Source organism: Hyla sarda, chromosome 5 (assembly GCF_029499605.1).
Source record: "Hyla sarda isolate aHylSar1 chromosome 5, aHylSar1.hap1, whole genome shotgun sequence".
In the NCBI taxonomy this organism is placed as follows: Eukaryota; Metazoa; Chordata; class Amphibia; order Anura; family Hylidae; genus Hyla; species Hyla sarda.
The window spans coordinates 222,777,415-222,794,212 of record NC_079193.1 but is presented as its reverse complement, the minus strand read 5'-3'; the positions used below and the strand labels follow the sequence as shown (position 1 = coordinate 222,794,212).

Here is a 16,798-nt window from a genome sequence, read left to right as displayed (position 1 = left end):
CGTCATTACATGCAGAACGATCTCGCTCTGCGCAGTAATGATAGCGGGGTGCTGCAGCAGCGATCCCCGGGGTCCCCAGCAGCGGGACCACGGCGATCTGACATCTTATCCCCTATCTTTTGGATAGGGGATAAGACGTCTAGGGGCAGAGTACCCCTTTAAGTACCTCTGTAAATGAGAATAAAAAGTTCACAAAGTACAAAACATAGTAGTGTTCCATGGAATTGATGGACTGGGATTATGGTTTGACTGTTTCTTTATTCTTTAATAGACCAATTTCACATGCTGTCAGTTATGACTGATTGTTATCGAGCTATACATTGCTGTAAAGGGGTATGTCAATACGTCCGTCCTCTTCTCCCCCTAGAGGGTTAGACTTGCATGGAAGAGTTACATTTTCATTTTCTTGGTTTGTACATCACCTGCTGAGATAAGAAAAAAAAAGCATATTATTAATATACATCTGTATTATTACATCACTAACCCTCCCAATGTATTGTATTTAAAGGATGGAGTGTCTGGGTAAGAAGTAAACTGTATAACAGTTACAAACAGAATGGGAAACCACTTAAAGAGAACTTGTTATCACTTTCATGCTGCCAGAACCATGAGAGTCTCCGGTGGCTTTTGCCTTCCCCATTGTCCTTGATTGATAGATTGCACACTTTTACTTAAACAGGCAGAGATCTATCACTTAAGGGGTACTCCGCCAAAAAACATCTTATCCCCTATCCAAAGGGACGATCTCTGGCGTGGCACCCTTAGTCATCCGTGCAAGGAGAAAATTCCGCTCCATGCTGGATGACTGGTGACTACAGCCGCCACGCCCCTTTCATCCATGTCTATGGGAGGAGGCGTGATGGCGTGATAAGATGTTTTTTGCCGGAGTACCCCTTTAAGGCTGTTGGAGGAGGAAAGTGCCGAGGACTACCCCAATGACTAGTGGTTCAAGCTGCATAAAAGTGATGATTTTTAATCAAAATACATTAGATATTCTGAGAGCTTAATATTTTTATCATGTGTTTCTAGCGACCTAAGCCCTGACTTTCTAATACAGTGCTCGAAATTGACTGCACAGACATAAATATTAAAAAGTCATGCTGGAATCCTGCAGTATACTGTAATATCTCAAATTCAGTAGCTACCCAGTATTAGTGTTGAGCGGCATAGGCCATATTCGAATTCGCGATATTTTGCTAATATATGGACGAATATTCGTCATATATTTGCTAAATTCTCATATTCGTAATATTCGCATTTTATTTTATTTGCGCAAATTCGCATATGCGAAAATTACCATATGCAAATTTTCGTATATGCGAAAATTCGTACGCCAGTCTCACACAGCTGGAAGCAGAGAGGGATGATCACTGTGATGTGTACTGTGAAAAAAAAATGAATATTCGTAATTACGAATATATAGTGCTATATTGGCGAATATTCGCAAATTTTCGAATATGCGATATTCGCGAATAAAATTTGCATTGCGAATATTCGCGAGCAACTCTACCCAGTATACAGTTGGCTAATAAATTATCTGCGTTCTCTGCAATCTGCATTGATTTTAAAGAACTCTGTGCCACAAATTCACTGCAAGCCTAAGTATTTCAGCTGCCCATAGCTTCACATGACTTAGTTGCAGTGGGACCAGCCTTAGTACCCTACAATTATAGTGGTTTAGATATTTACATCAGTTTAAAACCTATGACCTATATAAGGGATTACGTAACTATTAACGTTAATTTAGTTTATTTTAAAAAAAAACGTTTACATAGAATGTAGAAATATCAAACATTTACAAATACTCAATAATGCAGATGCCAAATAAACTCAGAAATATGTTGATATAGTGTTATACAATCACTGCTAGCCAAACTTGTTAAAATTACTAAAAACTTTGTTACATTAATTAATCTTTGACTTCATAACATCAGCTTTTAACCCCGTCCTGCTGTAGTGACTGCATTTTCAATTTTCCCTCCTTGTCAGTTAAGATGTTACAGATGCAGCCTTTTGATTGTTTCAGTACATAGTTTAAGGATAAAATTCAGCATCCTTAAAGGGTAGCTCCCACCATCATGGTTTTTTTTTTCTGTCCCTGCCTATTGCCCTTCTATCCCTAACACCCTCCCTGCCTTTATTTTTATTTTTTTTACTATTTTAAAAATGGCGTTTAGTCTGCCTGGTAGTGTGCTCACTACCAGGCAGACTTCCCCAGCAGGCACCACGTCACTGATGCCTGCTGGGGGCCAACTTCTGCCCTTAGTTCTCCTAACAGGGTGCCTCCAGCTGTTTCACCACTACAACTCCCAGCATGTCCTGACATCTACTGGCTGTCAGGGCATGCTGGGAGTTGTAGTGGTGAAACAACTGGAGGCACACCGTGATGGCCGCACATCCCGCTCCCCGCCGCGCAGCCCTTTAAGTACAGTATGTAACTTACTTTTTAAAAATGTACCCCACACTAGGTAGTTAAGTGTTTCTCCAACAATATAGACAGTAGCTGCTAATATGTTACTGCTTAATAAAAATATCAGAAAACCAAAAGGGGTAAGTAATCCAAGAAAAGGATAAACCCAGTTTCCATCAGCAAAGTAAATCCATATTACCCTGAAAGACATAAAATAAATATATTAGATACTAGACAGAGAAATTCAAGTAAAAACACTGTTTATTAGACAATATTCACTTGTGTAAAAATGAATTTCTAAAGGAAACTAGCACTATCATCTCTATGTGGCTAGATGATTGACAAATTACAAAAAAATCTATGAATACTTAAAGGAGAACTCCAGTGATTTTTTAAAAATTAATAATGCCAGGCCCGGGCCTATTACATGACACTGCAGCTCAGCTTATCAACTGCCGATATGGAACATTGCTGCGTCTGGCGATTAGCTAAGCTGCAGACCAGAGAAGTAGATTGTCGATAATACTGATCAGTGCTATGCCTATGCATAGCACTGAACAGTATCAGAAGTCTTATTGCAATAAAAAGTCCCTTATGGGGACATAAAAAATGTGATATATTTAAAAAAAAAAGATTCAATAAGCCCCTCTTTCAATACACATTAAAATTGCTCCTTTTTCCTATTTAGTGAAGCTGCTGCACTCAGGGTTGTAACATACCTTTTTTCCCATAACAACTGTCAGAGTTTTACATAAAGGGAGAAATTCTTTTTTTTTCTGCACGTGGACATACAACCTCTAAGCAGACACTTAAAGGGGAACTCCGGTAGAAACAAGTCGAAAACAAATGTTTTCAAATCAACTGGTGCCTGAAAGTTAAACAGATTTGTAAATTACTTCTATAAAAAAATCTTAATCCTTCCAGTACTTATTAGCTGCTGTATAAAACAGAGACATTTGTGAATTTCTTTTCTGTCTGACAACATTGCTTCTGCTTACACCTCTGTTCGTGTCTGGAACTGTGCAGATTAGAATCATATCGCCATAGAAAACCTCTCCTGCTCTGGACAGTTCCTGACATGGACAGAGGTGTCAGCAGAGAGCACTGTTGTCAGACTGGAAAGAACTTCACAAATTTCTCTGTTGTATATCTGTAGTATACAGCAGCTGATAACTACTAGAAGGGATAAGATTTTTAAATAGAAGTGATTTACAAATCTGTTTAACCTTCTTCGCACCAGTTGATTTGAAAAAAAAAAATATTCCACCGGAGTTCCCCCTTTAACTGAATAATCTAGAAAAATATTACTAAATATTTCCTGCTATTTTTGCTATTATAAAGTTTTATTATATACACATATAAATAAACCATCCTCATATAAAGCATTAAAGGGGTACTCCGGTGGAAAACGTTTTTTTAAATTAACTGGGGCCATAAAGTTAAACAGATTTTTAAATTACTTCTATATAAAAATCTTAATTCTTCCAGTACTTATTAGCTGCTGAATACTACAGAGGAAATTCTTTTCTTTTTGGAACACAGTTCTCTCTGCTGACATCACAAGCACAGTGCTCTCTGCTGACACCTCTGTCCATTTTAGGAACGGTCCAGAGCAGCATATGTTCGCAATGGGGATTTTCTCCTACTCTGGATAGTTCTTAAAATGGACATAGATGTCAGAAGAGAGCACTGTGGTCATGATGTCAGCAGGGAGCTTTGTACCTGAAGGATTAAGATATTTTAATAGAACTAATTTAAAAATCATTATATCTTTCTGGCACCAGTTTATTTAAAAAAAAACAAATTCCACCAGCGTACCCTTTTAACTCAAAATAGTTTGGTAATGCTATCATTTCTTTGCAGTGTGTACTGTAGGTGGGATAAAATTCAGCATCCTTAAAGGGTAGCTCCCACCATCATGTTTTTTTTTTTCTGTCCCTGCCTATTGCCCTTCTATCCCTAACACCCTCCCTGCCTTTATTTTTATTTTTTTTACTATTTTAAAAATGGCATTTAGTCTGCCTGGTAGTGTGCTCACTACCAGGCAGACTTCCCCAGCAGGCACCACGTCACTGATGCCTGCTGGGGGCCAACTTCTGCCCTTAGTTCTCCTAACAGGGTGCCTCCAGCTGTTTCACCACTACAACTCCCAGCATGTCCTGACATCTACTGGCTGTCAGGGCATGCTGGGAGTTGTAGTGGTGAAACAACTGGAGGCACACCGTGATGGCCGCACATCCCGCTCCCCGCCGCGCAGCCCTTTAAGTACAGTATGTAACTTACTTTTTAAAAATGTACCCCACACTAGGTAGTTAAGTGTTTCTCCAACAATATAGACAGTAGCTGCTAATATGTTACTGCTTAATAAAAATATCAGAAAACCAAAAGGGGTAAGTAATCCAAGAAAAGGATAAACCCAGTTTCCAAATCTGTTTGGAAGTGCACTACGGGCGAACTACAATGCTCAGAAGAGAAGGAGTCATATTTGGCTTTTGGAGAGCAAATTTTGGTCGGGGGGGCATGTCGCCTTTAGGAAGCCCCTATGGTGCCACAACAGCAAAAACCCTCACATGGCATACCATTTTGGAAACTAGACCCCTTGAGGAACGTAACAAGGAATATAGTGAGCCTTAATACCCCACAGGGGTTTCACGACTTTTGCATATGTAAAAAAAGATATATATTTTTTCACTAAAATGTGTGTTTCCCCCCAAATTTCACATTTTTGCAAGGGTTAATAGCAGAAAATACCCCCAAAATTTGTAACCCCATCTCTTCTGAGTATGAAGGTACTCCATAAGTGGACCTGAAGTGCACTACGGGCAAACTACAATGCTCAAAAGAGAAGGAGTCATATTTGGCTTTTGGAGAGCAAATTTTGGTCGGGGGGCATGTCGCATTTAGGAAGCCCCTATGGTGCCAGGACAGCAAAATAACCCCAACATGGCATACCATTTTGGAAACTAGACCCCTTGAGGAATATAACAAGGGGTAGAGTGAGCATTTACCCCCCACTGGTGTCTGTCAGAACTTTGGAACAGTGGGCTGTACAAAATGTTTAATTTGAACAGCCCAATGTTCCAAAGATCTGTCAGACACCAGTGGGGTGTAAATTCTCACTGCACCCCTCATTACATTCCGTGAGGGGTGCAGTTTCTAATATGGGGTCACATGTGTTTTTTTTTTTTTTTTTGCGTTTGTCAAAACCGTTGTAACAATCAGCCACCCCTGTGCAAATCATCTCAAATGTACACGGTACACTCTCCCTTCTGGGCCTTGTTGTGCGTCCCCAGAGCACTTTGCGCCCACATATGGGGTATCTCCGTAGTCGGGAGAAGTTGCATTACAAATTTTGGGGGGCTTTTTTCCCTTTTACCTCTTGTCAAAATGAACAGTATAGGGCAACACCAGCGTGTTAGTGTAAAAAATTAATTTTTTTACACTAACATGCTGTTGTAGACCCCAACTTCACCTTTTCATAAGGGGTTAAAGGAGAAAAAGCCCCCCAAAATTTGTAACACAATTTCTCCCGAGTACGGTGATACCCCATATGTGACCCTAAACTGTTGCCTTGAAATACGACAGGGCTCCAAAGTGAGAGCGCCATGCGCATTTGAGGCCTGAATTAGGGATTTGCATAGGGGTGGACATAGGGGTATTCTACGCCAGTGATTCCCAAACAGGGTGCCTCCAGCTGTTGCAAAACTCCCAGCATGCTTGGACAGTCAACAGCTGTCCGGCAATACTGGGAGTTGTTGTTTTGCAACAGCTGGAGGCTCCATTTTGGAAACAGTGGCGTACCAGACGTTTTTCATTTTTATTGGGGAGGGGGGCTGTGTAGGGGTATGCGTATATGTAGTGTTTTTTACTTTTTATTTTATTTTGTGTTAGTGTAGTGTAGTGTAGTGTTTTTAGGGTACAGTCACACGGGCGGGGGATTACAGCGAGTTTCCCGCTGCGAGTTTGAGCTGCCGCGCAAAATTTGCTGCATCGCAAACTTGCAGCCTGATACTCACTGTAAGCCCCCTGCCCATGTGAATGTACCCTGTACATTCACAGGGGGGGACCTTCAGCTCTTGCAAAACTACAACTCCCAGCATGCACAGTTTATCAGTGCATGCTGGTAGTTATAGTTTTGCAACAGCTGGAGGCACACGGGTTGGGAAACACTGAGTTAGGAAACAGACAATGTTTCCCAACCAGTGTGCCTCCAGTTGTTGCAAAATCACAACTCCCAGCATTCTCAGGCATGCTGGGAGTAGTAGTTCGGCAACATCTTTAGAGCCAGATGTTGCCGAACTACAACTCCCAGCATGCTTGGAGTTGTAGTTTTGCAACATCTGGAGGACTACAGTTTGCAGACCACTAATACAGTGGTTCCCAATCTGTGCCCTTCCAGATGTTGCAATACTACAAATCCCAGTATGCCAAAGCTGTCCAGGCATGCTGCGAGTTGTAGTTCTGCAACATCTGAAGGGCCAGATGTTACAGAACTACAACTCCCAGCATGCCTGGACAGTAAGGGCATGCGGAGGATGTGTAGTTTTGCAACATCTGGAAGGGCACAGTGGTCTCCAAACTGTGGACCTCCAGATGTTGCAAAACTGCAACTCCCAGCATGCCCAGACGCCAAGGGCTGTCTGGGAATGCTGGGAGTTGTAGTTTACAGGGTCCCATTACAGCAATGCATGTCGCTTTACGGCGACGTGCATTGCTGTAAAGGGCCCGACCGCGGCTGAAGATCTACTCACCTGTCGCCGCTGCCGCCGTTTCCGTCCCCGGGATCCGGGTCTTCAGGGACGAGGTAAGTACCGGGGCCAGTCCCCAGCACTCCCCCGTCCCCCGCCGCGTCCTCCGGTCTTCCTCCCGTCCTCTCCGGACTTCAAGGGGCCGGGCAGGACGGGAGGAAGTAACCGCCCCCCCCTGTGATTGGTCGGTTAGTTAACTGACGGATCGCAGGGGATCGGAGGAGGTGGCAGGCTTGCCACCTCGCTCCTAGTCTTTAGCATGGTCCTGGCTGTCTGTGACAGCCGGGATCATGCGAAATTACCGGGCAGTCGGGTCTCAGAGACCCAATCAGCCCGGTATCGCCGCAGATCGCAAGGGCGATTTCCCTTGCGATTTGCGGCGATCGTCGACATGGGGGGCCTACATGGCCCCCCTCGGAGTTTGCCCTGGATGCCTGCTGAAGGATTTCAGCAGGCATCCGGTTCCGATCTCTGCCCGGTGCGCGGCAGAGATCGGAAATACAACAGGACGTTCTCTAACGTCCTTGGGCATTAAAGACCAGGTAATGGGGACGTTAGAGAACGTCCTATGTCCTTAAGAGGTTAACCCCTTAAGGACTCAGGGTTTTTCCGTTTTTGCACTTTCGTTTTTTCCTCCTTACCTTATAAAAATCATAACCCTTTCAATTTTCCACCTAAAAATCCATATTATGGCTTATTTTTTGCGTCGCCGATTCTACTTTGCAGTGACATTAGTCATTTTACCCAAAAATGCACGGCAAAACGGAAAAAAAAATAATTGTGCGACAAAATCGAAAAAAAAACGCCATTTTGTAACTTTTGGGGGCTTCCGTTTCTACGCAGTGCATATTTCGGTAAAAATTACACCTTATTATTATTCTGTAGGTCCATACGGTTAAAATGATACCCTACTTATATAGGTTTGATTTTGTCATACTTCTGGAAAAAATCATAACTACATGCAGGAAAATGTATACGTTTAAAAATGTCATCTTCTGACCCCTATAACTTTTTTATTTTTCCACGTACGGGGCGGTATGAGGACTCATTTTTTGCGCCGTGATCTGAAGTTTTTATCGGTATGATTTTTGTTTTGATCGGACTTTTTGATCACTTTTTATTCATTTTTTAATGGTATAAAAAGTGACCAAAATACGCTTTTTTGGAATTTGAAATTTTTTTGCGCATACGCCATTGACCGTACGGCTTAATTAATGATATATTTTTATAGTTCGGACATTTACGCACGCGGCGATACCACATATGTTTATTTTTTATTTTTTTTACACTGTTTTATTTTTTTTATGGGAAAAGGGGGGTGATTCAAACTTTTATTAGGGAAGGGGTTAAATGACCTTTATTAACACTTTTTTTTTTTTTTTTTTGCAGTGTTATAGGTCCCATAGGGACCTATAACACTGCACACACTGATCTCCTATGCTGATCACTGGCGTGTATTAACACGCCTGTGATCAGCATTATCGGCGCTTGACTGCTCCTGCCTGGCGTGGCCCCGCGTCATAGCGGGTCGGGCCCGGCCTCTAACAACGGCCGGGACCCGTGGCTAATAGCGCGCGGCATTGATCGCTGTGCCGCGCGCTATTAACCCTTTAGACGCGGCGTTCAAAGTTGAACGCCGCGTCTAAAGTGAAACCGAAAGCATGCCGGCTAGCTCAACGGGCTGTTCGGGATAGCCGCGGTGAAATCGCGGCATCCCGAACAGCTGACAGGACAGCGGGAGGGCCCCTACCTGCCTCCTCGCTGTCCGATCGCCGAATGACTGCTCAGTGCCTGAGATCCAGGCATGAGCAGTCATGCGGCAGAATCATCGATCACTGGTTTCTTATGAGAATCCAGTGATCAATGTAAAAGATCAGTGTGTGCAGTGTTATAGGTCCCTATGGGACCTATAACACTGCAAAAAAAAAGTGGAAAAAAAAGTGAACAAACATCATTTAACCCCTTCCCTATTAAAAGTTTGAATCACCCCCCTTTTCCCATAAAAAAAAACACAGTGTAAATAAAGATAAAAATAAACATATGTGGTATCGCCGCATGCGGAAATGTCCGAATTATAAAAATATATCGTTAATTATATCGTTAATTAAACCGCACGGTCAATGGCGTGCACGCAAAAAAATTCAAAAGTCCAAAATAGATCAATAAGTCCTATCAATGCAAAAATGGTACCGTTAAAAACTTCAGATCACGGCGCAAAAAATGAGCCCTTATACCGCCCCATACACGGAAAAATAAAAAAGTTATAGGGGTCAGAAGATGACCATTTTAAATGTATACATTTTTCTGCATGAAGTTATGATTTTTTCCAGAAGTGCAACAAATTCAAACCTGTATAAGTAGGGTATCATTTTAATCGTATGGACCTACAGAATAAAGATAAGGTGTCATTTTTACCGAAAAATGTACTACGTAGAAACGGAAGCCCCCAAAAGTTACAAAATGGCGTTTTTTCTTTCAATTTTGTCTCACAATGATTTTTTTTTCCGTTTCACCGTAGATTTTTGGGCACAATGACTGACGTCATTACAAAGTAGAATTGGTGGTGCAAAAAATAAGCCATCATATGGATTTTTAGGTGCAAAATTTAAAGAGTTATGATTTTTTAAAGGCAAAGAGCAAAAAACGAAAATGCAAAAACGGAAAAACCCCCGGTCCTTAAGGGGTTAAGGGGTTAAAGAGGTATTCCGGTGAAAAACTTTTTTTTTTTTTAAATCAACTGGTGCCAGAAAGTTAAACAGATTTGTAAATTACTTCTATTAAAAAATCTTAATCCTTCCTGTACTTATTAGCTGCTGAATACTACAGTGGAAATTCTTTTCCGTTTGAAACACAGAGCTGTCTGCTGACATCATGAGCACAGTGTTCTCTGCTGACATCTCTGTCCATTTTAGGAACTGTCCAGAGTAAAAGGAAATCCCCATAGCAAACATATGCTGTTCTGGACAGTTCCTAAAATGGACAGAGATGTCAGCAGAGAGCACTGTGCTCATGATGTCAGCAGACAGCTCTGTGTTTCAAAAAGAAAAGAATTTCCGCTGTAGTATTCAGCAGCTATTAAGTACAGGAAGGATTAAGATTTTTAAATAGAAGTAATTTACAAATCTGTTTAGCTTTCTGGCACCAGTTGATTTAAAAAAAAAAAAAAAGTTTTCCACCGGAGTATCCCTTTAATATTCTTTATGGTGCAACTTTACATGTTGACCTTTTCACAGTTGTTAAGGATTAGCGTCTGTATAGATCACATAGCTTTCAATAAGCTCAGTGTTGTCATTTGTAATATATAAAGCTGCATTTACACCATAACGTATGTAAGCATGTGGTGTAAATGTGTGGTTTGATTCTACAACAGGTGCTTGACATAGAAAACCTAGCAACTCTGTACAGCATGTTTGTCTGTATGCCATAGCTCACTAAGAGAAGAATTAGATTTAAAGGGTACCTCTCATCAAAAAAACTTTTGATATATTATAGATTAATGTATGCAGAATAACTTTACAATTGCATGTTATTAAAAAAATATGCTTCTTTCTATTTAATTTTCCACTTTGAAGAAATGACCACTGGGGGTCTCCCTACCAGTCCTGTCAGCAAGCATTACAGACTCATGCTGGAGTCCTAAACACTACGAGCTGCCAGTCTGCTTTGTTCACAAAGGAGAACACTCAGAGCTGCCAGCCTGCTTTGTTCACAGCCTGTTTGGCTGTGAACAAAGCAGGCTGGCAGCTCTGAGTGTTTAGGACTCCAACATGAGTCAGAAATGCTTGCTGACAGGACTGATCGGGAAAAATACAATAGAAAGAAGCATATTTTTCATTAACATGCTATTGGAAAGTTATTCAACATTCATTAATCTAAAATATATCAAAAGTTTATTTGATGAGAGGTACCCTTTAAAAACACAAAACACTATATTATATCTCACAACCTCATTTTGTTATTCTCACAAGGCATTCCTGTTTACTTACCAGCTTAGATATGATATTGAACAAATCCCCAAGAGGGTGAGTCCCTTTCTCTTTGGAGGATAGCGATGTGGAGATGTTACCATTTCTAAGACAGCAATAGGAAACACAGCTGTGTGCTGAAAAACAAACAAGCTCACATTTAGGTAGCCTCAGATGAGCTGAAACATTGTTCCCTATTTCATTATATACAGTAAAACGTTGGCTTAAAACAAATTTAAAAAATATAGTACAGGAAACCTTTGCCATGAAGGGGTCTACTTGCTCTAAAACATATTTTAGATAGGTGAACTATGTCAAAAGAAACAGCTACATGAATGCCCAGAGCCAAGGTTCCCCAGGTAAACATTGGGGAAATAAATAAAAATGCTCTGATTCTGTCAGTATGCAAAGTCATTAGAGATGAGCAAACTTACAGTAAATTCGATTCGCCACAAACTTCTCGGCTCAGCAGTTGATGACTTATCCTGCATAAATTAGTTCAGCTTTCAGGTGCTCCCGTGGGCTGGAAAAGGTGGATACAGTCCTAGGAGACTCTTTCCTAGGACTGTATCCACCTTTTCCAGCCCACCTGAGCACCTGAAGGCTGAACTAATTTATGCAGGATAAGTCATCAACTGCCGAGCAGAGAGGTTTACTGTAATTTACTGTAAGTTCGCTCATCTCTAAAAGTCATCCTTTCACCCTATTAAATGCATTAAAAAAATGAAAGTTGGGTACACATAATGAAAAATCTGGTGTTGTTTCATTGTAAACTTTAACCTCTCAAGGACCCAGCCATTTTACACCTTAGGACCCGGCCATTTTTTGCACATCTGACCACTGTCACTTTAAACATTAATAACTCTGGAATGCTTTTAGTTATCATTCTGATTCCGAGAATGTTTTTTCGTGACATATTCTACTTTAACATAGTGGTAAAATTTTGTGGTAACTTGCACCCTTTCATGGTGAAAAATCCCAAAATTTGATGAAAAATTTGAAAATTTTGCATTTTTCTAACTTTGAAGCTCTCTGCTTGTAAGGAAAATGGATATTCCCAATAAAAAAATTTTTTATTCACATATACAATATGTCTACTTTATGTTTGCATCATAAAATTGATGAGTTTTTATTTTTGGAAGACACCAGAGGGCTTCAAAGTTCAGCAGCAATTTTACAATTTTTCACAAAATTTTCAAACTCACTATTTTTCAGGGACCAGTTCAGGTTTGAAGTGGATTTGAAGGGTCTTCATCTTAGAAATACCCCACAAATGACCCCATTATAAAAACTACACCCCCCAAAGTATTCAAAATGACATTCAGTCAGCATTTTAACCCTTTAAGTGTTTCACAGGAATAGCAGCAAAGTGAAGGAGAAAATTCACAATCTTAATTTTTTACACTCGCATGTTCTTTTTTTTGCCACTAAAATGTGGGTTTTTTCCAAAATTTTACATTTTTACAAGGGTTAACAGCAGAAAAGACCACCCAAAATTTGTAAATACATTTTTTTGGAGTAAGGACATACCTTAATTTCTGATGATTTTCGCTCCGTGGGTGCACAGCAGGTCTTGGAGTGGGAGGTCAGTCAGGGGCCTTGAGCTTATTATAGCAGCCAGGATGTGGGACCCCCCCCCCTCAAGGAGCGTTAATGGGCGGGGAGCACTGAGCCCTAAAATAGGGGAACACTATGGGGGACAACAGGCCGTAACTGGGGTAGACAGGTGGGGTACAGAGGCCCGTAATATGGGGTACAGTGGGCCAGAAAACTATAAATAATAAAATAATAAAACAGGATATGTTCCCAGAATGATGACGCAGAGCATAGCCAAAACAAAAAAAAATATGCCCGCCCCAAACCCTACGCTCTGAATCATCATTCTGGGAATGTGATGTGTGTGGCCGTCCCTAACCTGTTGCCTCAAATACGCACCCGCTCAGGTGGAGAGAGAGCGCTGCACATTTGAGGCAACATAAAAAGTCCCTGATGATAGTGACTTTTTTCTACGGTGGCGGGGGTGGGACGGTGGCGGGGTGGGGAGGGTGTGTGTGCGGGGGGGGAGGGGGTTGGGGCAGGGAAGTATGTAGTGCTTGGTGTAACTGTAATAGAAAAAAAAAAGCTGCGGCCAAAAAAAAAAAAAGTGGTGGCACAAGCAGTGCCCTGAACCCCTAATAGGGCCCGGGGTCACACAGATCAGGTGACGGCTGACCCTTGGGGACCTATTAGGGGGGTCAGGAGGGGTAACTTTTTTTTTTTTTTTTGCTTTTACTTTCTCTTTTGTTGTACTGTTTTACCCTACCTTTCCCTGCAACAAGCTGACCCTGATCTAGGGGCTCCTCTTCTTTCTGGGGGGGCTCTGGCACTCCGAGGGGGGGATCCCGGTCCTCTTCACACAGCTCTGCCCGCTGACTGAACTCAGCGAGCGGGCAAAGCTGCGTGAGGGGACCGTTAACCCCTCCTCTGCTGCACTGCTATTGGCCGACGATCGCCGGCCAATAGCAGCGTTGCTGGGGCGGTGACAGTATTGTCACCGCTCCCCAGCAACAGGAGGTGCTTGGCGGTGTATCCTACACCGCTGATCACCTTCCTTTTCCGGGTCATCGGGTCACAAGTGACCCGAATAACCGGAATCGTCGCAGATCACGGACGTGAATTCGTTCGCGATCTGTGCCGAACGCCGACATGCGGGGGTCCCGGGACCCCCCTAGGCATTTGCACGGCATGCCTACTGAACGATATCAGTAGGCATGCCGTTCTGATCTCCGCCCGGCGAGCGGCGGAGACCGGAAAACGCCAGGGCGTATGGATACGCCCTGGGTCCTTAAGGCCCAGGGTGTGAGGGCGTATCCATACGCCCTGGGTCCTTAAGAGGTTAAGGCTAGGTTCACACTGTGGAATCTCCGGGCAGAAAATTTCTGCCCGGAGATTCCGAATGCGGCCAGCACTGACTCAATTAGTCGGTGCTAGGACCGTGCGGACACTGCAGTCTCCAATAGAATGATGACAACAATACTTACCTGGTCCTGTTTACCGCCATATCTTCCATTCCGGGGGCAGACTTGGTGCATGGGCGTAGCTTAGTGACGTCACCGCTGCTGCTTTTCTGCTGGGTCCCTGCTAGCAAACAGCAGCAGGGATGTAACTTACTTCCGCCCATGCTCCAACTCGGCCCCAGAAGGAAAGATAAGGTGGAAGATTGTGGGAGAACCACAGCACGAAACTGAAGGTTAATGCAGGTGACACTAATTACAGAATTCCTTTAAAGGGATACTTTATTGGAAAACTTTATTTTTTTTAAATTAACTGGTGCCAGAAAGTTAAACAGATATGTAAATGTCTTCTATTAAAAAAATCCTAATCCTTCCAGTACTTATTAGCATCTGTATACTACAGAAAAAATTATTTTATTTTTTTATTTCTTTTCTGTCTGACCACAGTGCTCTCTGCTGACACCTCTGTCCATTTTAGGGACTGTCCATAGCAGCATATGTTTGCTATGGGGATGTTATCCTGCTCTGGACAGTTCCTGACATGGACAGCGGTGTCAGCAGAGAGCACTGTGGTCAGACAGAAAAGAAATCAAAAAATAAAAGAAGTTATCAGTATACAGCCGCTAATAAGTACTGGAAGGATTAAGAATTTTTAATAGAAATAATTTATGAATCTGTTGATTTAAAAAAAAAAAAAGTTTTCAACCGGAGTACCCTTTTAACCTCTTAAGGACCCATGACATACCGGTCCAACATGAGTCCGCTCCCGATCTATAACGTTGGACCCCGCCTCTAACAACGAGCGGGACCTGTGGCTAATAGCGCGCAGCACTGATCGCGGTGCCGCACGCTATTAACCCTTTAGACGCGGCTTTTTAAAGTTGAACACCGCGTCTAAAGCGAAAGTAAAAAAATCAGTTCACCCTTAGGGTAGGGTCACACAGGAGTGCATCCGCAGTGTATTGGGCATTGCAAATGCGCTGCCGGCAGTCACAGAGCCATTGCAGAGCAAGCTCCCTGTTGCTGATGCTGTAGCTCTGCGTGTTCGCTCCTGAATGCTGGCGGGAAATCCGCAGATATGAGCAGACACACAGAGCTATGGCAGCAGCAGGGAGCTCGTGGCTCTATGACTGATGGCAGCACCTCCGCAGGTCAAATAGCACCAAATGAATTTTAAGCTGTACATCCATTTCATGTTCTTTGGAAATATGCCCACATAAGCTTTCCTGCCTTGTTCAGAAGGTTAATGGTTAAACAAGAAAAGTGGGAACAGTAAACCCTAATATGCAGGAAATGTAATGAGAATTATTTGGACACGTATAGATATAAATATAGGTAAGATCTGTCCCATCTTCAGAAACTGTTAATTCAAACTCATTATGCTTAGGGCATATATATATATATATATATATATATATATACTTGAAGAAAAGTCGGTGGCACTTCAAAATGGTGAAGAAATTATGTGTTTATTCACTCCCACATAGAGCTACGTTTCGGCAACCTCACGCTGCCATTCTCAGGAGAATGGCAGCTTGAGGTTGCCGAAACGTAGCTCTATGTGGAAGTGAATAAACACATAATTTCTTCACCATTTTGGAGTGCCACCGACATTTTTTCAAGTATTTTTTGGGGTCCCTCACCAGGACAGACAGAAGAAGGGCACCCGTGCACCATTGACTGAGGAGTGCTACCATCTCTGACTCTCTCTCTCCCTCTCCCCCCTCCCCCTCCCCCCTCCCCCTCCCCCTCCCCTCTCCCCCTCCCCCTCCCCCCTCCCTCTCTCCCTCCCTCTCTCTCCCCCCTCTCTCTCCCCCTCTCTCCCCCCTCTCTCCCCCTCTCCCCCCTCTCCCCCTCTCCCCCTCTCCCCCCTCTCTCTCTCTCTCTCTCTCTCTCTCTCTCTCTCTCTCTCTCTCTCTCTCTCTCTCTCTCTCTCTATATATATATATATATGCATATTAGATTGGAGTGTATCTGGACTTTTTTTTTATCAGATAAGCTGAAAACTAATAAAAGGGTTTGTAAAGGGTTAAACACAGGGAATGTGCCTGGTAAGAGTGGAACTGTTTCTTGGAAAGAAAAGTATACTTTTTTCTAATCCTGGATAACACCATAAGCTACTAAGGAGTCAGTACAGATTCTATGCAAAAATACATTTACATTAGTACAATAGGGTGAAGAGAAAAGTAGTGTACCTCTAGGACCCAACATTAGAAATAATGGCTATGTTAGTCTTCCTTATGAACCACAGTTTGAAAATGTTAAAATATATTGACTTTCTCTTACCACGGCATGGTTAAGCCATTGTGGAATTATTTTATCCAGACCCTCGGGGTAAACCAGTTGCCTGTCGTAGGAGTATAAAGCCCAGAAGGACAGAAACACAAACTGTAACATAAGATAATATTGAATAAGTTTAGAACACTTTAGACTTTTATTTAGCAAGACACAGACAGAGGCTGCTGAGAGTTGTAGTTGTGCAACATCTGTAGAGCGCAGCAAGGTGTGTGCTTTATGGTCAGAGAAGGGTCAGTTAATCTTACATAGCGTAACTGTACTGACCAGAGGTCATCAGAATATATGTTCATAACAATATCTTGAAATTATTAATAACACAGGTGGAACATTAGATTGTTAACATTTATTGTTGTCTGAAGTGCTAAAAGAAAAATGAATATTTAT

At 42.3% G+C, this 16,798-nt stretch overlaps 1 protein-coding gene across 6 annotated transcripts in view; it reads right to left on the bottom strand.

The window, feature by feature from the left end:
• Positions 1-238: 238 nt before the first annotated feature.
• The window catches only part of ADTRP (androgen dependent TFPI regulating protein), a 151,704-nt gene continuing 135,144 nt past the window's right edge, over positions 239-16,798 (bottom strand). For 5 of the 6 annotated variants that reach the window (XM_056521174.1, XM_056521173.1, XM_056521176.1 and 2 more), the window contains exons 4-7: positions 16,403-16,504; positions 11,145-11,260; positions 2,444-2,610; positions 239-425 (exon numbers count right to left, since the gene is read on the bottom strand). In XM_056521174.1, the coding sequence (XP_056377149.1) occupies positions 391-425; positions 2,444-2,610; positions 11,145-11,260; positions 16,403-16,504 (420 nt within the window). In that variant the 3' untranslated portion in view covers positions 239-390. The remainder of the gene's footprint in view (positions 426-2,443; positions 2,611-11,144; positions 11,261-16,402; positions 16,505-16,798) is intronic. The other variant, XM_056521175.1, reaches the window with a different exon arrangement.